The sequence below is a fragment of the Sturnus vulgaris genome, chromosome 3, assembly GCF_052056855.1.
Source record: "Sturnus vulgaris isolate bStuVul1 chromosome 3, bStuVul1.hap1, whole genome shotgun sequence".
Taxonomy (NCBI): Eukaryota; Metazoa; Chordata; class Aves; order Passeriformes; family Sturnidae; genus Sturnus; species Sturnus vulgaris.
In genome coordinates this window covers 34,465,384-34,491,643 of record NC_142245.1, presented here as the reverse complement: position 1 = coordinate 34,491,643, position 26,260 = coordinate 34,465,384, and the positions used below count along the sequence as shown (strand labels likewise).

Sequence of the window (26,260 nt, the reverse complement as noted above, 5' to 3'; positions counted from 1 at the left end):
CATAAAAAGTAGGAAGTGGCCAGACAATGAGTAAAGGGAGTTAAACTAAACTTTTTCTGCCTTGTTTCTATCTACAAAGAAGCCTATGTATTTTTTTTTAATTGATTTTGGAATTCCATGTTGTTTTTTTTCCTTGATTAAATACTGTTAGTAATGAAAAATTGATTTGATGCCTGTCCTTCTTTTCAGAACCACAAAAGAAGTTTCTTGGTCACCTCCACCAGTCGAAATAAAATTCATCTCTCCTTTTGGAAGTCCAGTGGATGGAACAAAAACTAAACAGAAAGAAACTACAGATGCAGCAGGGAAGACCCTCAGAAAGAACAAAAAGAGACTGTCTAATTTTCCAAAGCCAGTTGTGCGCCGGAAGATGCTGTAACTGTTTTTTAAGTTTATAATGTACACCACTGTTTGTAAAGTCATCAAAATTGTGTGAATTAGTAAAAAGAAGAAAAATCATCTAATTTGGAAGAGATAATTTATATAAATTATTGTAAAATTTCATTAAAAAATGGTCTTCAGTAAGTAACTCCATATGGAGTGTGATTTCCTCAGTCAATGCAGTTTTCTATTTTATATTAAGACTTCATACATTTATATAATATGTAAATACAGCTTATTTTAGGAATGTTAAATAAAAGTGTATACTTCTCAATGTGCTCACTGTCTGTTAGCTTTTTGAGGGAATATTGGGTTGAATGACCTGTATTGCTCAGAACTTTTAATGTTGGTTTGTGAGAGTTACAGACTCTCAAAAGTGATTCCAAAAGCTTTTTAAAAGTTAGTTTAGAATTCCTATAACAAGTAAACATTTTAAATATACTAGTTTTAATTTTAAAATTATGTTTGACCTTCTGGCACAAATAATTGGATTTACAATACAAACTGGTAATTCCTTACATTCATGGTTAAGTTGTACTGTATTGAAGTCAGAATGTAAACAATTGTGTTTTAAGCTGTGCAATATTTTTTTTGTATTTGTCTTAAACTTTGAGAAAGCTGCTCTTTAGTTCATAAAACCAGATCACACCTCAGATGTGTCATGACTTCTTTAAATTTGTTGTCAGCAAAAAGTTAACTGTACAGATGGTGTGATGCTTACAATAGTGTATCAGATTTAAAGGGATACTACCCAGATACTTTGAAATTTGAACCAAAATTATTTTCATAATACAACTGCTACTATAATTGAAATACTTATTGTCTGTAAACATGCTTTGCAGTATTTTAAACCTGCATATCACAGCACTGAAAACCTGATGGTAAAGCCTATATAACAGTCTGAAAAAGGTACAAAAATGTACAGAAATATTAAGTTACAAACCGTATTTTTGAATAATTATTTCATTAGCAGTCTTGGGTCAAGGAGTATATGTCCCTATAAAGTTTCAATTTGTATAAATAAAGTCACAAACCTATTCTTTTAAAAGCAGACATGGAAGTACTATTTTGATGTGCAGTCTTTTAGACAATGGATTATTTTTCTGTATGTTAATTTATATATGGATGCAACTTTGAAGACTACATAATGGTGCAACCTGATATTAAACTTTTCAATTAGTAAAAACTACTACAGTTATTTTAAGACATAAGTTATTTATTAACTAATAGCTTGTGCATAATGAATGTATTAATAACAGGCTCAGCTTGTGAAAGAAGATTGTTCTGGGACTGATTTTTCTATCTCAGAACAGATCATTCTAGGGAAGCAATTGCATGCACTTGAATATTTTTCTCCTTGGGGAAGTATTCATGACTGAATGAAAGCTTAAAAAAAAAGTCAAATGTTTAAAATGTGAAAGTGGCAGTAAATTGAGACCTTTGAGTCAAGTTAGTAATTATTTTCTCTGTGTATTTTGTACTTGAATGACTATAAATATGGTCAAAGAGGGAAGGGAAGGGAAGTTTAGCAATATTTTTTTATATTCACATTGCAAAGAAGTGCAGTGAATAGCGCAGAAAATGGTAAAAGGTCAAATTTTCAAAATTGGAATAGAATACAGATGGCAAATCTGACTTTTATAGTGTACAAGAGTATTTGTAAAATACTCTGATTATTGTCAAATGGATTTGACTGTTGAAATGCTAGTGAATATTGCTTAATAGGGTTTTAACGCATTTCTGTCATTTATACTTATATATATGTATATTTTTGGTATGAAAATTAATTAGAACAAATGAAAATACAGCATTAGCTGATTTTATTAGTTTTTAGTGTCTATTTTGTCTACACCTCAGCTAAAATATACTCGTTTGTGCTTAGGAAGAAAGCAAGCAATAGTAAAAGACAATTGGCATTAAATTTAATAAATTCCTAAAGGTTTGCAATTTTCTAGTAACTTTTTACTTAAGAGGAGTTATAATTATGTGTTGAAATGTTTTATTCTTTTCTTTCCCCTTTCTTTGTAACATGGATTTGGTGCACAGTTCTCCAGTGCTGACCAGTTTCCCCAAAGAGCAGTCTAAAAAGGAGCATAAACATAGTGTGTGGGAGTGGGAGCTGAGAAATTTGAAGGACATAGAAGGAAATGGAAGCAAAACCAGACGCTGTGACTGTGTTTAGAGCCTGAGAAAAGGAAGAAGCTGGGGAGCAATGCTAAGGTGCCAGTTCATGAATGGGTTTATAACAAAGTGGAGAAAACAGATTTCATGTGTGTGCTTTCTAGGCTTACTACATGTGTGAAGGATGAGTGGAAAAGATTTGCAGCTGTTTGCACATGGATCTGAGAGGGAGAGAGTAGTAGTGCCAGAGAAGGGCAGGAGGGGCCTGTGGGAGGGTGAAATGCATTGTGATGGTGGATGCGTGCAGAAAGCTGTGGGGGCATAGAGCTGCAATTTACTTGCAAACAAGGTGGGAATTTCACAGGAACTACTGCTCATTGCTAAATAGAACATTCTGAAGGTTTTCTATAGGAAAGTAATTCATTGAAAGGTGTATGTTTTTATCCCCTAAAGAAGTGCTGGATGGCTAAAAGCTGGAGCCAGATTGTTCTGTACCTTTGGGGTGTAACCCCAAAAAAACCACTGGAAGGCTGACCACCTTGGGACAACAGAATCTTAGCTTTCAGGAAGAATAAAAGTGGGGAGCAGTGGCAGATTTTATTTCCAGGAAGCACACTGGAGGAGGTACTAGTGGTGGGAGTATGAATAACATTAAGGACTGTTGTTAGAAGGTATTTTGTAAAGAAAAGAAATGTTACAGTGGAAATGGTTCTCTTGAGTTACCTCAAAAACTTTTTTTCTTAAAATATTTATAAGCTAAGGCTGATGAAACTATTCATTCCAGGTTGTAACACAAAGGAGAGTTAAATCTATTTTATTTTCAATAGCCACTCAGTGCTTGAAGTGCTAATTGATTCATGTTGACTTTGTTTATTTGCCTTAATATTTCTACATGTCCAGCGTGCAAGTAAGGGCACAGATAATTATTTAATCCCCCATCAGAACTTCCTCTCATGGAAGACTACTCTCAGGGTTGTCAGTGCAATAAATTTGTTTGCTGCAATTCCATTACTTCCCATGTAACTAATATATAGCAAAGTTGTTGATTTCTGGTGGGGAAAAAAGAAGCTATAAGCAGAAAACAATCTACAGGTTCTCATGAATAGTTAGGCAATGCTTGCAACAAATTAGTCTAGGCCAGTCTGAAAATACTGAAATAATAGAATTTTAAGTAATAGGACAGTGTTTGCTTCTTTTGTTTGTACTTTTGTCTTCTGTGCAAACTTCTGGCTTTCCCTTCCAGGAATACTTTTTTTACCAAAGTAGTCAAGATAATGAGTCTCTTTGATATGCTTGAAGATAAATGTTCTGTGGTTCCTGTTGAATTAAAGCTATTCCTAAAATAAAATGCATTTTCCAGCACTGGGCTGTGTGGATGACCAATATGTGAGGTAGAGGGGAAAATGCAGGTTATGGTTACTGATGTATCCATTCAGGCCCGTTTCTCCTGGGCTGTGTCATGACTCAGAGCAGGCATTGATGTGCTGTGCATTGCTGCAGAACTTGGTTTAAACCTGAACTGAAACACGAATTATTAGTGAATGACTGATTGCTTGTATTTTGATATTACAACTGGGATTTTAGTAACAGTGAGAGAAGGATGCAGGAGGTGGATGTGTGATTTCTGTAAAAACCAACAGCGCAAGCATATGACCCGAGGAGTCCAGGGCACAGAAAAACCTTTGCTTTCCATCTGTTGTGGCTTCTGACCATGGTGTCTTTCTTAAAGGACAAGAACGGTGTGCTCATCTCAGCAGGACCCAACAGTTACATGGGCCAGGTAAGATCTTACTCAAAGAAACAACTAAAATCAGTTTTTGCTAATACACTGTTGTAGACTGGTCAGTCTTTTTATCTATCCTTATTAACATTCACCTGAGTGTGATGCACATGTCTGGTGTTCATTGGTTTGAAGTGTTACATGCTCTCACATAGAATCACAGGATAAACTGAGTTGGAAGGAGCCCACAAGGATCATCAAAGTCCAACTGGCCCTGCTCAGAACCATCCCCTAGAGTCACACCATGTGCCTCAGCATTGTCCAAACATTTCTTGAACTCTGTCAGGCTTGGTGCTGTGACCACTTCCCTGGGGGGGCCTGTTCCAGTGCCCAGCCACTCTCTGGGTGATGAACCTTTTTCTAATATGTAGGAGGCCTAAACTTCCCCTGACGTAACTTCAGGCCTTTCTCTCGGGTCCTGTCACTGATCAGCAGAGATCAGTGCCTGCCGCTCCTCTTGCCCTCATGACAGAGTTGTAACTTCAGTGAGGGCTCCCCTCAGTGTCCTCCCTGCTGAACAGACCCAGAGCCCTCAGCTTCCCCTCATACAGCCTCCCCACGAAGGCCTAGGCCCCCCTAGGCCCATCTTCATTGCCCTCCTCTGGATGCTCTCCCAGAGTTTAATATCTTTCTCTTTTGTATGCTGTCTCCCAGGCCTGCAGAGTACTGCTGCAGGTGCTGGCTACGTTGTTTCTGGGAGCAGCCGGCAGCGGCTCTGCCCTGGGCAGGCCGTGCCAGTAGAGGCTGGGCGTGTGCCCTGCGCCTGCCTGGCAACAACATGGCTGCTGCCTAGCCAGGCTGGAGCGCTTCTGCCAGAGGCCGTGCTGCCTGACAGCCCGACTTGCTGCTCTGGGATTGAGATGTCAGATACAGTTTTGGAGAAACAGTGGTGACAGGCCTTTCCTGGTGTGACACTGTTTTACTGGTGTGATAGAGAGTAGAATCCTTAAACTGGCAGGAGAGAGTCACCGAACACCAGGCCCTGTTGCACGGGTTGCAGCTGATCTTGTCAGGTTGCTGGTTGTAGAAGCCTGTTGGAGAATTAAATGTTCCAAATCTGTCTGGGTGCAGCCTTTGGCAGCCTGCTCTAGGTGATGGCTTGAGCAGCAGGGCAGTTGGATGAGATGACTGCCAGTGGTTCCAGAAGGCCATTTTAGAATTCTGTTATAAAGCCAAGATTCTGGAACTTGGGCTGGGAGGGACAAGCAGTGAGATACCACACTGCTGTGTTCTGTACTGAGCCCTTTGGCACCTATGTCTGCCTGTCCAGGTAAAGGAAGCAATGTAGAGACAAGCATTGACTCAGCACAGACTTCAGGAACTTTTGGTTGCTTAGTCATGTTAGACAGGCTGCAACTCTTGAATAAAATCAGTTGTGTGTCAGACAAGAACCACAGCAGATAGCTGGATAAATTTGCTGTAATGTCTAATTCTGGTTCTGTGTTGATTTTTTCTCACTTAAAGGAAAATGAAACCTTTGGTCTGCATCTAATACAGAATCTTAGCTGTTGGGGGCTGTTGGAAAAGAGTGTTGAAATCCTTTCTACTTCTTATCTTCTCCTGCAGGTTAATGCTTCCTGGAGAGCACAAACTTTTTAAAATACTATTTTTCTGAGATCAAATCTTACTAACCTATATGAGTAGACTTAAACTCAGTGTGTTGTTCTAGACCCTGTTGTTTATCATGTTCATCCCTCTGTGTCACTTTTGGTTGATCTCATAGGCATCAGAAAAGCACAAGATTCCCCTTTTGCTCTGCTGTGAGATGAAAAACTATCCTGAGTTCAATTTTTTTCAAGCAGAAAGAGCTACAGATGATGTATAAGAGATTTGTCACTGCATACTGATGAAGCTTGCATCAGTCTCAAAGATTTTTGCCCTTTTTTTCTTTATATTCAGTGAAGAATGCGAGACCTAACAGCTCAGGTAACAAGCAGTCTGCTGCAGTTTCCAGAGGTGACTGTTGAGGCACTTGGGGAAGCTGAGACAACACTAGACTCTGTGTTGTGTGGAAAGTTTTCTGGAGGTGAGCATTTTCCTTTAAATTTGGATTTGGTATAAAGTTGTTAGTGCCTGAAGCACAGGGTCATATCATCAGGTTGGTTCTGTTAAGTAAAATGTATCAGCTTCTGATAGTACTAACAGGTTAATTTAATAATCAGAAATGCTAAGTATTGGAAGTGCAACAGCCTGCTCCAGTAATGTGCTGTTTAAATAATATAGCTGACCATGCTCCATTCGGTTTTGAATGAAATAGAAGGTAATTTTCAAAGAAGAAATTGTGTTATTTCATGTTGTATTTCATTGTACCAGCTCAAGCACTGCCCACATACTTCCAAGGTATTTAATAGGATGCAGATGAGGACTCAGTGAGAGTTGCTGACAGCAGCTAAGCAGATTAGGCAGGTGACTTTCTAGGTGATCTGCAGGTAGAGCTGGACACCTGTCTGCATGTCTGGGCTTCTGTTAAGACTTGCTAGAATCTTATCTACCTGACTTTACGTGCAGAAATGGAGCTAATCCTTCCTTTGAGCTTGAAGGAACGAGTGTTAAATTCTTCAGTGAAACAACACTTGTTAAATTCTTTCTGGGATCAGCAGGTGTCACAGTTGAAATTTATGCATGCAGTGCCCATTTTAAGATAATTTCCTGTCCAAATCTCTGCCCAGAGTAGTCATGTGTCAAGCAAAATTCTTAACAGGAAATGAATTGGTTTAGATGGTCAGTGTTTGAAGTATGCTCTGAGGCTTGTATTCCTGCACGTATTCAGGTGTTTTCTAGCAAAAGCAAGCCAAGTCTGGTGTACAGGCTAGAGCTCAGTCTATCGTAACCTTTTTGCCAATCAGTCAACGTTCCTGAGTGCAGGAATGACAAGTACAAATGCAAAAGAATGGGGTTATTAATTTTCAGATGTATTGGTTGAGGATGTCAATGGGTGATGTAAAGCAGTTGTCCAGATGTGGGTAGGTTTGCCTTCCTCCATCCCTTTGGTGCATTTGAGGGAAAGGCACAGTGCCAGTTGCATTGCTGCTGTTTGAGTTCTTGTGCTGGGGATGTGCTCAGTGCTGTTTCTTTCCCCTCGCAGGCAGAAGTGGCCTGGCGTGGCTGGCGTGTGGCCCCCAGCTGGAGGTGGTGAACTCGGTGACAGGAGAGCGGCTCTCTGCCTATCGCTTCAGCGGAGTGAACGAGCAGCCTCCCACTGTTCGTGTGGTGAAGGAGTTCTCTTGGCAGAAGAGGACTGGACTCCTGGTTGGGTTGGAGGAGGCAGAGGGAAGTGTTCTCTGTCTGTACGATCTTGGGACCTCAAGAGTGGTTAAAGCAATTGCTCTTTCAGGGAGGGTATGTATCTTTTTGGTGTAATGAAGATTTGGTGGTGTTTGGTGCTGCATATTCCTGTTTCAAGAAAAGCTTTCAATGTCTCTTTGAAGTTTGTATGTTTTCTGTATTGTATTAACATATTGTCAGCCAAGAGAGCCTTTTTCTCAACACCCCTTTCTGCATTTTTGTCTTTTATTTTTTCCAAGGCCTTAAGGAGCACCATGCTTCCGATATTATTTTCCCTGTGAGTTTATAGTGATTGTATGTTTCAGGACTGTTGCATGTATTTTCCCAAATTCTACTCGTTTGTATGCAGCAGAAGGGTAGCATTCAGATTCAGTGAGCTGGGAAAAGTTCTCTTTGTTCTTCCTCAGAATGAGGCAGAACACGAGGAGAATAGGAAAAAACACTGCATAACATAATGGAAAAATATATCATTTCAGGAGCTTCCACATGGAACATTTTTGGAAGATTCTGCAAAACTGGTAAAATTCATTTGGAGCCGGTTGTACAATGAAAAAAAGTATCTTAAAACAAAAAAGTTAGAAGTAGCAAGCCTTGGACCTTGGCTAATTGCACAGCATGATGTGTTCTGTATTTCCTCATCACTGTCACTAAGACTTGAAGCACAAGGATTTAAATAATCAAAATACATTTGTTAGTCCTCTGAGCAGCAGAGAAGATTGGTAATTTAATTTGAATCATAGGAATTGTGAAAGAAAATAAAGTTGCCTGTATTTACTAGATATACCTCTAAGCTTGGAGTTCTTGTGACCAAGGCAAAAGGTGGATTGTATAGCAGGTGGCCAAGCAGTGCAATCATAAGCAAGTGCTTGATACAGGAGAGGAGAAAACTTCAGGAGGTCTATGAGTTTGGATATTTCCCCCACTTCTAGGGGTAAATAACTTACATAAAAAGATGGAGTGCCTTGTGACACTCGCTTCTTTGCTTTGTTTTCAGACAAACTTTTGTTGTTGATGTAAAGCTGTCTGTTTTCATGGTGCTGCATTTGTAAGAGGCCAGAAGATCGCCCCTGTTCTTGTGTTATCCAGCTTCAGTGCAGGAGCCGTGGTGTGCTTGCGTCTCTGCTAGAGCAGGCAGTCTTGTCCTGGGTGTGCTGTGGGTGCTGAAGGGTCTGTCTTCACCTGAGCCTGAGATCGCGGGGACTGCTTGGCCTGTCAGGGAGCAGGGAGAGCTCCTGCCTCAGGCTGAGCAAGTTCTTGTTTGGTCTCTTGCTGTTGCTTTAGGCTGCCTTTTACAGTTTACTTTTCCATGTGTAACAGTGGTGGTGTGCATTTAAAATTTTTGTTGGATATTATCAGTCAAAGCGAGGACCAGTGTAGATTTTAGTAAGCCAGCGTCTCCCTCCAGCCCTTTGTAGGAATGTTTCATGCCCATGGGAATCTTACCCTGTATTTCCTTTCCTGTTTCTGACGTGCTAATGCTGGTTTCCCTTCTGAGGATTACTCTTGAGCCTGTCAAAGAGCTGTGATGTTAACCTGCAGCTCCCTGCAGGTGACTGCCATCGAACCCATCAGCAATGACGGCGGAGCCAGCGTGAGCACCCGGCACCTGCATCAGAGTCTGCGATGGCTCTTTGGAGTGGCAGCAGTGGCCACAGATGTTGGCCACGTCCTTCTGGTTGACCTTTGTTTAGATGATTTGTCTTGCAGTCAGAATGAAGTAGAAGCATCGGGTAAGCTGCAGTTTTTAAACTCAAATTTAGAAGTAAGGGAATGTATTTCTTTCCAAAAACCGTCTTGTATCCCAGCGAGGACCCCAGTGTGCTGACGGGCCACTGACATTTCTGACGTTGCTGATTGCAGATGACATCGTATGGTCCTGAACTGATCCAAAAATGGGAGTGGCTTAGTACTCCTCCTGATGTTAAGAAGGTGTCTTAACTGCCAATGTCTCTTTGTCCCTGTGATTCTTAGTGCGGGATGAAGGAATTTTTCAATTTGAGTCAGAGCAGCTGTGTGATAGGAAGTTGTGTCAGAGGTACCCTAATTCTTGGGTGTGATCTCCTGTTTCCATTAGTGACTTGGGGCAAGTTTTAGGCTTGTGTTTTAAAATAAATCTGGCTTATCAAAAGTCCTGCATTGGGTGAATGAATACTGCAATTTGTGTTTTCAGGTTGCATACACTGTTGTGGGTGTTGTAAGAGTGGCTTCAGGAGTTCGTGTCCCTTCAAGTAGCTTCATCATGGGGCTCAAAATCCTGATTTATAGGGTCCAAGAAGAATTTGACTACAATGGTTACATTTTTACCCTGTTTTGAAATAGGAGTGAGAATACCTGTCCCATTGGAGAGTCCTTTTGTTCTCTGAATGGGTGCAGAAACAGAAATAGCAAAGGTGTTGCAGAAATGGGTGCTTTGCCTGGCACAGTAGAATTAGATTATACATGCTGTATAATCACATCAATTTAAAATGGAACTGAAGTGGCATAATACATTAATTTCTTGCCTGCTTTTTTTGTGTGTAGATCTAGAAGTTGTCACTAGAATTCCTGCTGAAGTTCCACAAAGAAGAGAAGCTGTGATGAGGGAAGGGAGGCATCTCTGTTTTCAATTACGAAGTCCTTCAGGAACAGCAGTATCAACCCTGTGCTACATAAGCAGAAGCAACCAGCTCGTTGTGGGTTTTTCTGATGGCTACTTGTCACTGGGGAACATGAAAACTTTGAAGAGGGCGTAAGTAGTCACTTCCACTTGGCCATGCTCAAAGGTACAGGGGTCTCAATTTTTCTCCTTCAGGAAATATATTAATTTCAAGCTCCCTTTTTCTGTGAGTGGGATGTTGGGTATAATCATGGAGTGTTCAGAAATCCTCTTCTGAAATAACTATTAACTCATACATGGATTAAGTCCAGTACTTTCTCTCCAGTGGATTGCAGTTAATTTCTTACCGTGCCTGTGGATAGAGGTCTTGTGGAAAGTACTGGGTCATGTCAGACAGTAGGGATGTGAGAGATCTTATTTTTATAAGTCAGTTTGTTCTCTCCAGTCATGTTCAGTGAAACAAGGCAATGTATATTTTTCTGTGAGACAGGTTTCAGGACAATAGGACATGCACTGACAGGCTTCCATGTATGAATAATGTGGTTTTGGTGATTATATTTTTTTAAGGGACCAGGATGAAACTAGTGAGACATAATTCAACAGCTGATCTGTGCTTGAAAGCATATCCTTTCCTACATTTCAGCCTTGATGCAAGTAGGGGGTTGACCCATTCCTAGGCATAGATCTACATGAACCAATTTTCCTTGGAAGCCTTGGAGATGAGAATAAGAAGCATGTAAATTTATGAAAAATAGAAAAATAAGGAAATTATTTAAAATCTGCTGAAGAACAATCTCACTTTAAATACTTGGCCAGATTCAGATAGGTGTTTACTTTAGCAAATCTACAGTTATTCACCAAAAATTACTGATACAAAAAAAGATAGAGAAGCCAAAACTAGGTGTCAGGAAAAGATTGTGAAGGTACAGCTAGGGTTCAGAAGTCTGAAAGAAAAAGTTTGTTACAATATCCAAGTAAAGAAATGAGAAGCTCTTTGTGTTTGGTTTTATTTTAAATATGTTCAGATTTAATGCATTTTAAGTTCAATATTGAAGTAGGCTTCAACAATAGGAACAGTGTTTTCCCCAGCAGCTGTACTAATCATTTCTGCTCCTCCTCCTCAGCAGAGGAGGACATAGAGGTTATTGCTTTGATGGACAGAAATTTCCTCACCTTGACTGTTGCATAAAAGGTACTCCCTTGCTTGATTCAATTATTTGTCTTTTCTATCTTTTTTTTCAAACCTGTAGGCACTACACTCAGCTTGGAGGAAGGATTCCTGTCTGTGCCCTTACTTTTCAAGAGCCTGAGGGTGATCTTCAAAATTGTTGCTACTTATGGGCTGTTCAGTCTACACAACAAAGGTGAATAAGAATTACCATAAGACGCTTATTTTGCTAATTTTTAAAAAATATTTGTTCACATAGAGCTGTCCCTAAAAGAGGACAATGGCAGTATTGTTGGTTGCTTCATGAGAGCTTCAGAAGTCTTCAGAGTCCTTGTGTGCCAGTTCAGCTTCCCTGGCAGAAAAGGAACAGTGTTCAGCAAACAAATCAATGGTTTCCAGCTGGGATAAGGAATAAGTCAGAGTGTGGAAAAGGGTGCTGCATGCAAGAGAGGGACTGGAATTTAGGTGGGAAGGGGACAAACATACCTCTCTCTCTCTCAGCATCAGTAAGCTGCTTAGTCAGCCCAGCTTTCATTGAGTGGCAGTCGTCTAGAGCTTGACTTCAAAGCAGTTTTCATGGAGAACGCTTTACTGTGAAAAGCTATTTCCAACAGTTTTAGGTCCATACTGCATATTAAAGCTTTCCAATGGTACAGTTAGCATCTTCCCCTGAAGCTGTTTGTGTCAAAATTTCCTCCTTTATATTTTACTGCCTAAGTATGGCCAATTATCGTGTTTTGGGAAGCAGTGTTTTTCTTTTCAGGAAGAGCACGCTCTTATGTAAGTTTCAGCCTAGATCTAATAAAACGATAATGAGGATTGAAATACAGCTTTGTAATCAAATTTCCTCATTTATACATTTTTTCAGTGAAGGGAATGCTGTGAATTTACATCTGTTGCAGTTAGCATTTGGTGACAGGAAATGTCTGGCATCAGGACAAGTCATGTACGAGGTAAGACAGGCCTATATGTGAGAAGATTAAAAGATAAAGTTTCCCTTGAGTATCATTTAAGTTGGTTCTTTCTATATGGATGAAAGCTGAAATTTCTAGTCATTAAAATGAATGCCTGATGAGTTTATGGAGTTATCGTGCTTTATCTTAAGGAACTGTCCTTTGGTATGGTGGACATCTTGTTCAGGTCAACATTTTTGATTAAAATTGATTTTATCTTTAGTTCAGTTCATAAGAAAGATGAGATTTTTTGCTTAGGCTTCATGTTAGATTTTTAAAGAGATGGTTTTGATTTTTCTTAGCTTTTCTTTTTCTAGTGCATGCAATCTGTTATTTCCAAAATTCCTGAATAAAATATAATGGAATGTGCATGCTTCAGGACAAATTTTACCATTTTTTCTTTTCAGTAATGAAAGACTTTTTAATCTATTCATTTATTTTAGACACCTTTGATATTTATTTGTAGCATTTCCTGGAACCATTAAGAGAAAGCTTGTGTCTTCTCAGATTAGATTAATGAAATGTATAGAATGAGAATATGTTGTTTCATGCCAGTTCATTTTAGATATCTAAAAGTTTAGGAAACCTGTTTTTTGATTGGAAGTGGTTTTGCTGTTTTTTCAGTTTGGTGCTTTGTTGGGGTTTTTTTATTGTAGAGCTGCTATTTGTCCACAATGCACACACATTCACATGTTTAATGGTAGACAGGTTAAATGAAGGCTGTACTGGAAAGAAAATATTTCAGTTAATGCTTCCTTAGAAAATGGTGGTGGCAGAGGTTCAGGGCCATCCTTTCTGTATATCTGTGTATCTCAAAGCAGTTTGCTTACTCTGTAGTAATTTGGGATCCTAAACACATTGTCCACGTTCATCCCATGTCCTCTCCATAAGAAATTGAGGGATATTTCCCTGATAAGAGCTCATGTGGTTTGAAAGAAGGTTTTAAATCTCTAGGAAGTTCTCATTGTTACTAGAGAGATGAGTGTTCACTACTAATGTGTCTATCCATAACATCTAGTGACAGACCTTTAGCTGCCGTAATGTCAGGCTCTGTAATCAAAATATGAAGCAAAGGCTTTGTGTGAAGATGTGTTGCATTGTTTCAGATGTCTCTTTGTAAGTACATATTCAGGTTTGTAAAGACACCTTCATGGTGCAAAGAACTCTGCAAAACATGTATAGATCTAGACTAATGTTAGGAAAATGCTAAATTTTGAAAGTATGTAAAAGCCTTTAGAGCTAAACTTGCCCATTACGACTTAACACTTAATTCTCTTGCATGTCAGGTGTAGTTCCTATTGATGGGAAACATACAGTAAGAGAGGCATATTATGTCAGAAACTTGTATTAATTCATATTTAGGTATAATGTATGTTGTTATTTCAAAATTGCCTTTCCCCTCTTCTTCATTTTTTCCCCCCAGGGTTTTACATACTGTGTCAAACTCTTCAGTTTGGATGTCTCAGGTGGAATCTTTCCCTGGAGAGGGCAGACCAGCAATACTAAATTCCTCAGCTTTCAGATCATAGAAAAAATTCGCAACCATGCTGACAGAGAGGATAGTGTTAATGAAGGTTTGTTCTGATGTCTCTGATTGGTTATTCTAAACTACATGCTTTGGAAATCTAAGCAATGAATACTGTTCTATACCCACAGTCTTAAAGTCTTAAATATTCATCTAGCTGACCTGGTTGGGCTTATTTAAAAAAACCTGTGTGTTTAAGTTATGTGAGACTTCCTATCCCTCTGAACACCATTCTTTAAGGGGAAAAGTAGGTTTTATCTGACGTTTGCTGGGATGCTAGAGCAGTGTATGGGGTCATCTGTATAGGGCTGGTCAGTTTGTTCTGCCAGTTGTCTTCATTGAACAGTAATACCATTCTTTCTATTGCTGAGGAATGTTACCTGAATTTTTTTTTTATCCTGCTCAAATCTCTGGCTGCATCCAGTGTGCATCCAGTGAATCTAGTTCCCCAGGGCTCAGTACTGGTGCCTGTGAAATATCTTCATCAATGACCTGAATGAGGGGATCGAGTGCACCCTCAGTGAGTTTGGGACAACACCATCTTGGACAAGAGTCTTGATCTGCTGGAGGGTAGGAAGGCTCTGCAGAGGGATCAGCACAGGCTGGATCAATGGACCAAGGCCAACTGTAGGAAGTTCAAACACCTCTTGCAATACTACAGACTCGGGGAAAAGTGGCTGGAAATGTGCTTGGTGGAAAAGTACCAAGGTGTCCTACATGACAGCTGGCTGAATATGAGACACCACACCACATAAAAAAAACCAAATCCCCAAAATAACAGCAAGAAGAAAAACCTTTTCTGTCTCATTATTATCAAGGATGAGGCATGACGAATACTTGTTAGTTTTTTTATAGTTTCTAATTAGATTTTATTCAGAACCTGTTCAAGTTAAGTTCTTAGCACACATGAGCTTCTTCTAGATGTATGTTGAGGTTAGCAGTGAAGTTGTCTTCTGAGTTGTGAAGGTAATTGTTATACTCTAAGGCAGTTTCAGCAGCTGACAAAATTGAAATGGCACAGAAGTTCACAATGAGGCATAGTAAAGTGTGTGAGGATCCCTAGTGATGAATTGAAGAGAGAACAGAGAAGCATATTGCAAAATATGCTATCTTCTTTTGTTTCTTTCTCTATTAGAGTAAATGATATTCACACACTTTGTTTTACACCTAGAGAATGCATTCTCCCCAGAGAACACAAAACATTCCACTTACTCAGGAAACTGAAATAGAACATTGGGAATGTTTTATGTTAAAATCTTTATTCTTATGTCCTGTTTGTATTTTTAAGTATTATATTATTTATTTAGTCTGAAATTTTTATTATTTTACTTTGACTCTTTAAACTTCCTCTTTAGTCACATATGGAAATCAAATCATGCTAGCTGAGTGACACAACTATATAAGAAAAATACAAGTATGCTTTTTAAAAATAGCGATCTATGAGTTCCTAGCATATCTTTCCCCCAAATTATTCATTCAGCAAACTTATTTAATAACATGCAAAGCTTAATTAATAACTGTGCACTTGATTTTGTTTAAAATAAAAGTAATTTGGATAAGAAAAAGAGGCAGTATGACTGAAGCCTGTTGCAAAAATGATTGCTATTTCATATATGTTTTTATCATTCCTAGTAAAGTGTTGTGGTTCATAAGTGAAATAACAGCAAATATCTCATATTTTCTACACTAAGAAACAATGTCTTGTTTTTGACAGTAATCTCTCCTGACACCAGTGTATCAATCTTCAGTTGGCAAGTGAATACCTATGGTCAGGGAAAGCCATCCACTTATTTGGGTGTGTTTGACATCAATCGCTGGTATCATGCTCAAATGCCAGACTCACTGAGGTAGGTTTTAATTAAGTGATTTCAATATCCCTACATAGGCTTAATTTGAAAATTGCTGTTGAGCTTATGCACTTGTTTTCTTTCAGGCCAGAAGAATTCCTTCATGATTGCCCCTATTTTGCACTGTGGTCACTGGATCCTGTAATAAGCATGACTTCTCCAAACCTCATTTTGGATATTCTGGTACACGAGCGTAGTCTAAGTCGGGGGGTGCCTCCTTCTTATCCACCACCTGAACAGTTTTTTAATCCAAGCACCTATAATTTTGGTAGGTATTTCACTGCTTTTCATTTGAATTGTGACGAGCTTTAGTGGAGGTCAAATGCCACTTAGTGGTTCTCTTTCTTGTTTGTTGTTTTTTGCACAAAAACCAAAACAAAAAAAGTCCCCCACAAACCTTCTCAAACCTGGTTACCTTGTCCTGACAAGGTACTTCCTCTTGTGAAACATATCTGACAAGCTACTGTGTTTTGAGCCTTCTGTAACATAGCCTGGGAAGGGGTGATGGTCATAAAATGAAATGCCTTTGAGCTGAGGCCCAAAGCACAGCACCTGGGTGCCACTACAGACAGAGTAACTGCTTTTCATGGCAAGTTTGTAAGTGATGTGATGAAGGAACGGGGTGCTAGAGGTTTGTCTTTCCAGACTGCACTATTGAAAAAGCATAAAGTGGTGATAAGGTAACAGGGTCTGTCAAATATTCTTGTTTCTGCAGATGTGACGTGCTTGCTCAACTCGGGAGTTGTTCACATGACTTGCACCGGCTTCCAGAAGGAGGTGACTTTTATTGCTGTCAAGAGATGAACCTTTTCTAACTTTTCCCTTGCAGTGCTTTGAGTGTCAGAGGCCACTTGATACTCACACTGCCCATCCACATGTATAACTGCAGTCACGTCCTGTCAGTTTCATGCAAATGGTACTGTTTTAGGGAGGCATGAGCAGGGATTGAATGGCTAGAAAGGAATGCAGCATTGCTGTAGAAGGAAGAAAGAAAGAGTGTGCTGGAAGTTGGGAAAAGTCTTTACTTCTTTGTATGGTGTGGAGTTAGGGTTTTGACCCCTGATGAACTTGAGAAAGGAGGTCAGCATGGAGAAAGGGAAAAGTGATTTAACAATTTAAGAAGAAATGCATGTTTTTTCTCTCAACCTTGGCCAAGTTATAACTTCTGAGCCACTGCACAGCTTGTGACAAATCCTTTCATATTAAGTTCCGGCTCACTGACTATTGCCACATGAATCAGCTTCTGCACAAACAAGCACAGAAATGTGATTTAAAGTTGTTAGGTTTAAATTCTACAGAATATAATTTGTGTCAGGGAAAATACCAGGGCTTGTGTATTGACAGACAGGCTGGAAAATACTTCCTTTAGCATTGCAGGAGTTGGTATTTTCTTCTACAGGGTATTTTTTTTAAATGGATACCATTCATTTGGCTGTTGTTTTTAAGACAGAACCTTTGTCATTGAACGTTGTCTTAATCTGTGTGTTTTGATTGATGTTTCAGACCCTGAAGTTTTTGAAGAAATCTGGTCCTTTAATAAGTGAAGCCATTCGTGACAGCTACACTCGGTGTCTTGTAGCTGGCTTGCTGTCTCCAAGACTGGTTGATGTCCAGCCATCCAGTCTGACTCAGGTGAGTGTATGTTGGGGAATCCAGAGGGAAATAGATCCATCTTGTCTGAAGGCTGTAGAGGCTACAAGACATGACCATCTGGGTTTTCTGTGATTTGCAAGCTGCTCTGAGAGGAAGGTGTTGACATTATTAAGCAGAAATAATAATATTCTTAGATCCATACTCCAAGTTTGACTGGGAAGAGCCCTTTTGGCAAGACCCAGCCACAAAATGCTTATTTTACAAGCTTGATTTAGGCTCTTACATTCTGATTAGAGGTTCTGATGTCAACTCAGGCTGGGAATTAACTTGGGAAAGCAAAAAATTTTATGATGACCTTTGCTGGATTGTAACACTATTGTTCAGAGTCTTCTTATGCATTTGAGCAGGGATTGCTTTTGGATGCTAGAAAGAGAAATTTCAGAATTATGTCAAGAAACTTGGTTTGGAATTTCATTGGCCACCCTAAGCAGTATTTGGCATGTTTCCTTGTCTGCAACCAGATTTCAGAAAAAGATAGACATATAACACACGCTTTCAAATGACAGAATGTGTAGAAATGTCTATGAATGTAATAATTTTACTTCTAATGCAAATGTATATTTTAATATGTTTTTAAAATATAGTCAAGGGAAAAAAAATAAAAATGTAAAACTGTATGCGGGATCGTTTCACCTGAAAGAAATGTCTGAACACCAGCTGGAATAAGCTACTATATCGTTTCCCATGTGTGTGCATGCCTGTGCATTATCCTTCTCAAGGATTGCCATGGCATTAGAATACAGTATTTGAATAGGCTGGAATTCCAGCCTATTAGAACTGAAATATTTCACTTCTTTATGGTACTTTAACAAATTGTAACTGAATGTTTTGGCTGTCAAAGCTGCTTCATGTCTTGCTGGACCGGGGAGGTACTTGGCCTCAGCTTCACTGTTGCCATGCAAACACAGTTGTGTTTGCTCTGGCCCCTTCACATGTTGCTGATGGCAAAAGGGCGTGCCCAAAGTGCATAATGTGTATTAGCAGAGGATGTTACTGAAAATAGTTAATTGTGACTCAGTAAATGAAGACTGAAACCAGAGGCACAGAACTAGAGATTAGAAGTAGCCTGTGTGAAGTTGAAATGTCAAGAGAAAAACTTTCTTGTGTTCCTCAAACCAGCAAGCAGTGGAGCCTGTGGCTAGAATTAAGAAAGAATCAAGAATATGGAATTAGTTGCATTTGCAACTAATGTCTGAATGAGTATCCAGTTAGAAACAAACACTTGTGGTGAGGCCTGGGTATGAAAAGTGTGTGAGGTTATAATTTGCTTTTGTCTGTTCTGTTCAGGAGGAGCAGTTAGAAGCAGTGTTGTCAGCTGCTGTGCAGACAGGTTCTTTAGAACTTCTGACGGGATGCATTAAACACTGGACTTCTGAAGGTAATGCTCCCTGCATTTATGTTTTTATATTGTGTCTGTTTTGGTTGGGAATAGTGGCTTCATGTCTTTCTGTTTTCTCTTTTTAAAGAGCAGCCAAGTTCTGCTGTAAATTTACGGTTTGTTCTTGAGTGGACGTGGAACAAAGTGATCTGTACAAAGGATGAACTGGACCAAATCTGTGAGTACTGGTCCAGTCATTTTTGAAATCTGGAGTGATTCTTTGTAAAGGATCTTCTTCAGTAATCTGTATGTAGGCAGTGTATTCTCCTGGTTCTTTAAGTGGTTCTTCAAATCTCCTGTGGTTGTTTGAGTGTGCTTTGGAAGTCTGCAGTTGCTCTGCTGCTTGACGATTGAATATTTCTCCTTGACAAGGTGTTCCGCTGTTTGACGGCTCCTGCAACTTCATTGACCCACAGACATTACAGTCCCTTCAGCACTGCCAGCTGCTTCTGAGCAACCTCAGCACAGTCCTGAACTGTTTTCTAACAGAAGCCCGAGAGCTTACTGAGAGAGGTTGGTGCAAGCACTGCTAGGTCTTGGTTCTAGTTGCTAAGATTTGGAAGGTTGTAACTGTGGAGACAGGAGCTGCTGTTTTGGATGGTTGGGAGAGAGTCAGATTGAGCAGGAAGAAGTTTAAATCTGAGCAGTTGGGACTTAGATTTAAGACGCTTTGAGTTCAGGGGAGCAGCTTGCTGTGGAGTTGATGGGGCTGGGTAGGGGAGGCTACACTGGGTCAGCAATGAGCTGAGTAAGCACCTGGTTGGCAATTACAGCAACTGAGCGTGGTAGTGCTGAGAAATGTTCCTAATTGTTAACTAGCAATTGATAGTTATGTGCAAATTGCTGGGAAATATAAAGAAAGCCAAAATGTGTAATGTGTAAAGCAATTTTCTGGAGTTTTTTAGCTGTTGATTTTATAAAAAATTTTGATTTTTAAAAAGTATTGAGGGCAAAAGACGACTCTCACTTTGCAGAATTAAAAATGTAGTTTTCTGCTACATGGAAAAGAAACATCTTCTTCCTGAGTATATCTAATAGTTTAGGCTTTTTTTTTTCAATTTTAATCTTTAATGATTTTGTTTCTTTGCAGTGATTGAGGGGGTTTTCCTTTGGGAGGGAAATGCTTTTTTCTTTCAAACTCATAATTGATCCAGACCGACAGCTACAAAGACAGATTTCTAATGTGTTTGTTTATATTTTCTCTTAGTCCAGCAAAGGGAGTTTTGTGAAATGAAAAGAATTGCAATACTCAAATCATGTTTTGCCTTTTTTTCAGGTTTTGCAGACTTGACAAATAAGCAGGTGGTAACCAGCCTCATTTCTTTGTATGCACAAGTGGTGATCTGGTTCTGTCGATCCAGTCTCCTTCCCGAGGGTTTAGGTAAGCAGAACTTGTAGTACCAAAACACTTGAGGCTGTTTGACTTCTGTTGTTCTAGTCCTAAGTTTGATTTGAAAAAAACGTGGTCTTCTTTAACTTGCTTTTACTTTATCACCTCTAGATGATCACATGCATTTGTCTAGACCTTTCTACAATTACCCTCTGATTCAGAGCTACTACACAGGTCATCGAGAGAAACTCGAGCGTTTATCAAGGTAAGATTAGATGAAATCTCTAGAAAGCTGCCACTGTTAGCCTCTGTGAGAGTGGTTATTTTTGCAGCGAAAACCCTTTGTCTGCACTTCCTTGGCATTACATGTAACAGAGGAAGAAAGCAAACCTGGAACCCAAAAGGTCATTGCAACTCTTCTCTTGGATTTGTGCTTTGGACTCCTTAATTCATGAGTTCATTGTGACCTAAGGACTGTCTTTCCTCTGACTCAGAAATCTGTGACACTGAGAGGCTGGAATGAGTGTTTTACTCTGTCCAAGCCCTTGTTCTCTGTTTTTGCAGAGGAAAATGGGATTCTGACTGCTTGATGATTGATGGAATGGTTTCCCAGTTGGGAGAGCAAGTGGAGAAGTTGTGGCGGAGAGATGAAGGCGGTACTGGGAAATACCCACCTGTTAGTTTACATGTGAGTGTTGTGTTCACTGAAAACTCCGGCAGCTGCAGTAGTGGTCCCCTAAAGGCAATGGTTCTGAAAGACAGGAGCATTGAAAACCTTTTCATCTTTCTTTTCAGGCACTGCTGGATCTCTATTTGCTAGAAAGCATTGAAGAAAGTGACAAACATGCAATTGTATCCTTTCCTAAAGGCTTTGGTATTACCCCTTCAGTGTGTGCACATAAATGTTCTTACGTATTTGTCATCTGTGTGTTTTTTGCTAAGTCTTTTCTGATACAAGAAAACAGGTTCCCTAAAATATTCAAGATAAAAACCTTGCTTAGTTTTTCTCAAAATATAATAGTTTTTAATTTTTTAAAGCACTCCTTTCTGTAGCAAAACACTGTGTGTTAGAACAGTGCCTGAAATGTGCTGCTTCAGAATAAAACGGTTTGTAACTGTGGTTTTCCAGACGCTGATTTTTGCCAAAATCATTCGTTTCCCAGCCCAGCTAATAATGTTTGCTTTTTTTGTTTTGTGTTAAAAGTGCAAGCACACAGAATAATAAAGAGAGAGTTCAGAACACTCATTGGGCAGAAGCCTAATTTTTAAGCTGTTGGAACATGCAGATTTGCCTTTTTTGTTTGTTGACTAAACTGAGAAGGGAGCCTGGAAGACAAGGGGTTAATAATGGTTGTAGTCCCAAGCTGTCTTACTCAGACAGGACCCTAACATTAGATGTCAGATGAGGAAGATGACACTTGGAGTGAGGGATGCACATGCAGTTCTAAACACAGTTGTAATCAGTCAGTGCTAAGTTGCATTGTAAGGGCACCATAATTTGTGTTTTGTGAAGTCAGGAAATGGGGAGAACAAAGCAGCTGTAGAATTTGTTTTCTTTAATAATTAAGCATTGGATGTTCAAGTGTGTTGATTGTCTAACTGGTAGCTTCACTGATGGAAGCAGAAGCCTGAGTTTATAATAGCAGTATATAAATACGCAGTATCTGCCTTTTTAATGTCCTTACAGAAATCCACAGGTATTTCTTTCTATATTCAGAATGTTGATTTGTGGTTAGGACGTGATTATTGATACAAGAGGTTTTAATATCCTAAAATGGCATTTCTACCATTTTAATATTCTTGTTTCATTGTTTTGCTAAATATAATGTGATAAATTTTTGGTCTTAGCAATTTATTCACCTTAATGAGATATTCTCAGACAATTTACTTGCTGCTGGACATCATGCATTCCTTTCCCAATAAAACAGAAACTTTACTTGTTTCCTTTCCAACTGCCTTTGCTATCCCTTGGGGTCTTGTTAAACTGATTCGAGGGTTTTGGCTTCTAGATCATGATAATTATGAAGTAAGTATGAAACAGTTGAGTTATACACAGATTGCACTGCAGAGCTGTAAACAGTAAAATAATTTTTAAGAATTGGTACTTAGGTATTAGGAGCTGTTGAAGCATAAGAAGCTTTTTTGTAATACTGCTCTGACATCTTCAGCAATAAGTTAGGATTTGAAATTTTGCTTTTAACTACTTTGACAGGAAATAGATTAAAACAAAGGTGTAATCAACTTTAATAATGCTTCATATTTGAATTTTCAAAGCTGTCTATGGTTAGGTTTTCAGCAGACTGGTTGGGCACTGTTTCTGAAAGAGTGTTTTGGGTACTTGGAGCATGGAAACTGTGATGGTAGCAGGAAGATCTGAGACAAAAGATGGCAGAAGTGACTTTTCAACCTCTTCTTCCTAGTGCCTTAGTGTTATGTCACCATACCAATAGAATCAATTTGTTTGTCTAGTAACTTCTTATTTAGTAATGTACTTATAAAAAGGGATGCTCATACAAAGAATTTTGTAAACTTAGAAAAATCTGATTTGCTCCTCTTAAAACATTCACTTAGTTCTGTATGGTTGATTTTTTTTTTTTTTTCCTGCAAGTACTGAAGAATTTTTACTGGTATGTCCTGGGTCAAGTATTTTGTTAGTTAGACATCTAAGTTTGTCTAACCCACATCCAGCCTTGCTGCAGACACTTTTGACTGTGTTTGTTGCCTGGCTGTGTGTATCTGTGGTAATGAAGCTGCTCTCAACTTGTCCAGAATGCCCTGGCCCTGCTCTTCCATCCGGCTACAATCAAGACTGTGTCATGGCAGCACATGAGGATAATTCAGTCCCTCATGTGCCAGGGAGAGCACAGGAGAGCCCTCAGGTACATCCAGATGATGAAGCCGTCGATGTCCAGCAGCAGCGAAGTGCGGCTGTTCCTCACCGTGTTGTTGTCCAATAGGTAAGGAAATCTCCCACTCTTGGCATTCAGACCCTGGGAAATGTGGAGAACTGATGGTACAGATGGGGCTCCCCGTTTCCTTTGATCTTTGAATGAATACCATCAGTGTGGGGCATCTTTTTGGCTCCAGTGTTGCCATTCCTTTGCATGTCCAAAACCTTTCCTGCAGGTGCATGGTGGAGGCTTGGGGTCTGTTGCAGCAACACACCACAAAGTTAAACATAGAAGAGCTGCTAAAGCACATGTATGAAATCTGTCAGGAGATGGGGCTCATGGAGGATTTGCTGAAGCTGCCTTTCACAGACACGGAAAAAGTGAGTTTGGAGAAGAAACAAAAAAATCTTAATTCTCTCACTGGCAAGAGAAGAGGCAGAATTGTAACTGATGTTTGAAATGTGTTATTTCTCACAGGAGTGTTTGGAGAAGTTTTTACAGACCAAATCTGGTGTTCAGAACCGTGAATTCCTCTTAGTCCACCATCTTCAGCGTGCCAACTACATCCCAGCACTCCAGCTGAATCAGTCCATGAAGGCCAGTCTGACGGTAAGGGTAACAGTCCTGCTAAGTGTGGAAGTTTCTCTTGATGTGATTGACCACTTTTGATAGTCCTCAAGAAAAATCCTGCTATTATACTATTCTTTGAAAGACTAGAAATAAGTTCCTACATGTCAAGTTGTAGCTGTCAGCTGAACGTAAAGGTTGGCTGAAATAATTTTACTATTGCAAACTGCTGTGTGAAGTTATTAATTAAACATTGCAGACCATGGTTGACTCTGCAGAAAGTTTGTTTGCAACTGAAGAAAAAATAGGTATCTTTTCTACCATCCCATCTTTTCATTCAGATCCTCAGATCCCTCTGTTATGTGTGGTTTAGTCTATGAAAGTAATTTGCGCCAATTTTTTCTGTGGAATGAAGAGTATGTTGTATGTCATGTCTTCTATCTTGCTTTTACCTGAGAGCAGTCTGGACGCTCAACAGGTAAAGTATGTCTAGTGAGGTTCAGTTGTGATTTTGGGCTTTTTATTTTCTCAAATTATAGCACAAGATCTCTGATTGCAGTAGTTTCATGCTACCAATTTTATGACATGAATTCTAACCTATGTTTCTCAAAATATCCAGATTAAACTTCGTGTTATGTGAACTTTTATTAGGGATCCTCTGATGCATGTGTTGTTTTTTGAAAGTGTATTTTTCCAGTAAAACAAACTTAAAAGGTAGTCTTGGAAGTTTTAAGTCCCTTATGTATGTGAAATCTGTGCTCCACACAGGTGTGTGTAGGTAGATTTTCTTAGCTTATTTTCGCATCATTTTGTCCAACATAATTTGCAGTTGCCCTTTGTATTCAGTAATCTCAGACATCGGTATTTAATGATAACTAGGGGAAAGCCTGCTCTTCCATAAGCCATTTGAAAACTGTAGATATTAAGAAGTATGTAAGAATAAGGCTCTGCAAAGTGTCAGTGCTTTTAACTAGTAGTTTTATATTCTACTTTTATTCTTGGCTTCCTTGCCCTTATCCAAAACTACTAGGTGAAATTGGTGTGTATTCCTGGGTGGAACTTGGAGCTTGCTGTGGCTCTGTGCAGTGGATTTGTTCTCCTTTGTCTGTAGAGCAAATTTAGGCCTGAGTTAGAAAGAGCAGAGATAGTTCTCTGCAATGAACTTCTGGAAAATTGTTAACTTCTTATTCTACACATTTCCTTTGTCAGAATGATCGTGATCCTCGCTTGAGAGAGAGAGCAGTTGCCAGAAATTCTCTATTAGACCAATATATCAAGATCCTTCCCACAGTTCAAAGGAAGCTGGCAGTAGAGAGAGCCAAGCCGTACCGTTTGCCTTCATCAGTCTTAAGAGAAGGTAATTTTAGGGAAGGGAAATACATTGTGCAGCTGGCCATCACTTTGATTACACAAAGCTGATACTTTTCCTTCTTGCTTTACAGTCCCAAGGCCAAAGCCTTTATCAACAGCAACAAGGCAGGCTAATGCAGGAAATGTACATGTAAGAACAAGTTTCATCAATAAAGTGCTGTCCAGATTTAAAGAAGCATGGCTAGGAAACAAGAAAACCAATTTCTCAGAATATAATAAGTAAGCAGCTTTTCCACAAAGTTTGCCTTGTTCTATGTGTTTGAGTGAAAAGAGAAAAAGGAGGAGAGAAATCTGTTTGAATTATGTTAGTGTCTTGTTGGGAAGGTATATGTGAATACAGCTTTGTTTTGCTTTTTGCACATAAAATATATAACATTTGAGACAGTTCATAAGTGATATTTGGAAAAACATATTTTTCTACTATGATAATCTTTGTTATACAAATACATGTATTTACATTGTGGGAAATGTGCTTACAGAGTTTAAGACAGCTGAAACTGAAGTTCTGACTGCCACCAAGCTGTTGGTGTACAGACTCTGAAAGACAAAAAGAAGTGCCTGTCACTTCCATGTGGGCCTAATATATCAGCCCAGCAGTGAGGGTTCACCTGTATTTCCTGTTCACTGAATGTTTGTGTTCTGCATCATCTGAGATGATCACAGCATGCTTTTTTTTCATTTATTTATTGCTGTTCCTAGTTTAAATTGTGTGTTTTAACAGGTTGCTGGATTTGGTGGTTCGTCCTGTTCCTTCCCGCTCTGTGGCACAGGATGAGAGCCAGCAGTCCCCATGCAGGGCTTCTACTTCTTTTGTGGCATCCAGCCCCCTGAGATCAAATACACATCGCTCCAGCTCCCAAAAGAATCTGCCAAGAGCATCAGAGTTGAATTTACTGGAAACTCCTCTTGTGGTCAAGGTTTGTATTTTAAAAAGTCAGTAGCAAACAACCAAACCAGTAGCAACAAACAAAGCTTGTTTGTTTAAACTGAAACCCCTGGATTCAAATTGTGAGGAATTTTTAGCATCCATGTAGTTATTGTATAGTCCTTTTCAAAGCAGTAAAATGGGAACAGAGGGAAAGTTTAGTTTTCAACTAAGTGCAGTGGTCACCTTGTCCCACAGCTTTGAGAAATACACTTGTTTTTATCGCATGGAACAAAGTAAGTCGAACCTGGACTTTTCAATCTATATGTAGCTGTTTAAAGATGCAACGTGTAGCTTAACCATGTCGGTATTTAAGTGCTGACTAGCTTTGTGTAGTTTGATGTGCATTTCTACAACCAAGAACTGCATGCTTCAGACTTTTAATCCAGTCACATGACATCAGTGACATCAGTCTCTGTCAGGATTCAGTGATGACTTTCTGCAGCAGTTTTGCTTATCAGTTGTTTGTATTAAACTGTATTTCCAGTC

At 39.4% G+C, this 26,260-nt stretch overlaps 2 protein-coding genes across 2 annotated transcripts in view; both read left to right on the top strand.

Annotated features, from left to right (window-relative positions):
- The window catches only part of LOC106864348 (protein ELYS), a 41,068-nt gene extending 38,864 nt beyond the window's left edge, over positions 1-2,204 (top strand). The window contains exon 36 of the mRNA XM_088161344.1: positions 190-2,204. Within this exon, the coding sequence (XP_088017470.1) occupies positions 190-379 (190 nt within the window). The 3' untranslated portion in view covers positions 380-2,204. The remainder of the gene's footprint in view (positions 1-189) is intronic.
- A 3,981-nt stretch (positions 2,205-6,185) lies between these two features.
- Positions 6,186-25,069, top strand: LOC106864347 (protein ELYS-like). The gene is made up of 24 exons (XM_088161345.1): positions 6,186-6,308; positions 7,368-7,621; positions 9,117-9,297; positions 10,088-10,295; positions 11,414-11,527; positions 12,200-12,284; positions 13,708-13,858; positions 15,524-15,656; positions 15,743-15,924; positions 16,372-16,433; positions 17,160-17,288; positions 18,597-18,687; positions 18,776-18,865; positions 19,060-19,200; positions 19,964-20,068; positions 20,189-20,282; positions 20,582-20,705; positions 20,813-20,869; positions 21,897-22,043; positions 22,787-22,974; positions 23,144-23,288; positions 23,386-23,517; positions 24,685-24,832; positions 24,918-25,069. The coding sequence occupies exons 1-24, from the start codon at positions 6,188-6,190 to the stop codon at positions 25,067-25,069; spliced, it is 3,234 nt and encodes a 1,077-aa protein (XP_088017471.1). The 5' UTR covers positions 6,186-6,187.
- Positions 25,070-26,260: the final 1,191 nt, after the last annotated feature.

What these genes read in the sequence shown, in the direction of transcription:
- LOC106864347 (XM_088161345.1), top strand. Translation starts at nt 6,188, where the DNA reads ATGCGAGACCTAACAGCTCAGGTAACAAGCAGTCTGCTGCAGTTTCCA. An exon ending in AGAGGATAGTGTTAATGAAG is followed by an intron (nt 13,859 to 15,523) that starts GTTTGTTCTGAT and finishes TGTTTTTGACAG; the next exon opens with TAATCTCTCCTGACACCAGT. An exon ending in AGCCATCCAGTCTGACTCAG is followed by an intron (nt 17,289 to 18,596) that starts GTGAGTGTATGT and finishes TGTTCTGTTCAG; the next exon opens with GAGGAGCAGTTAGAAGCAGT.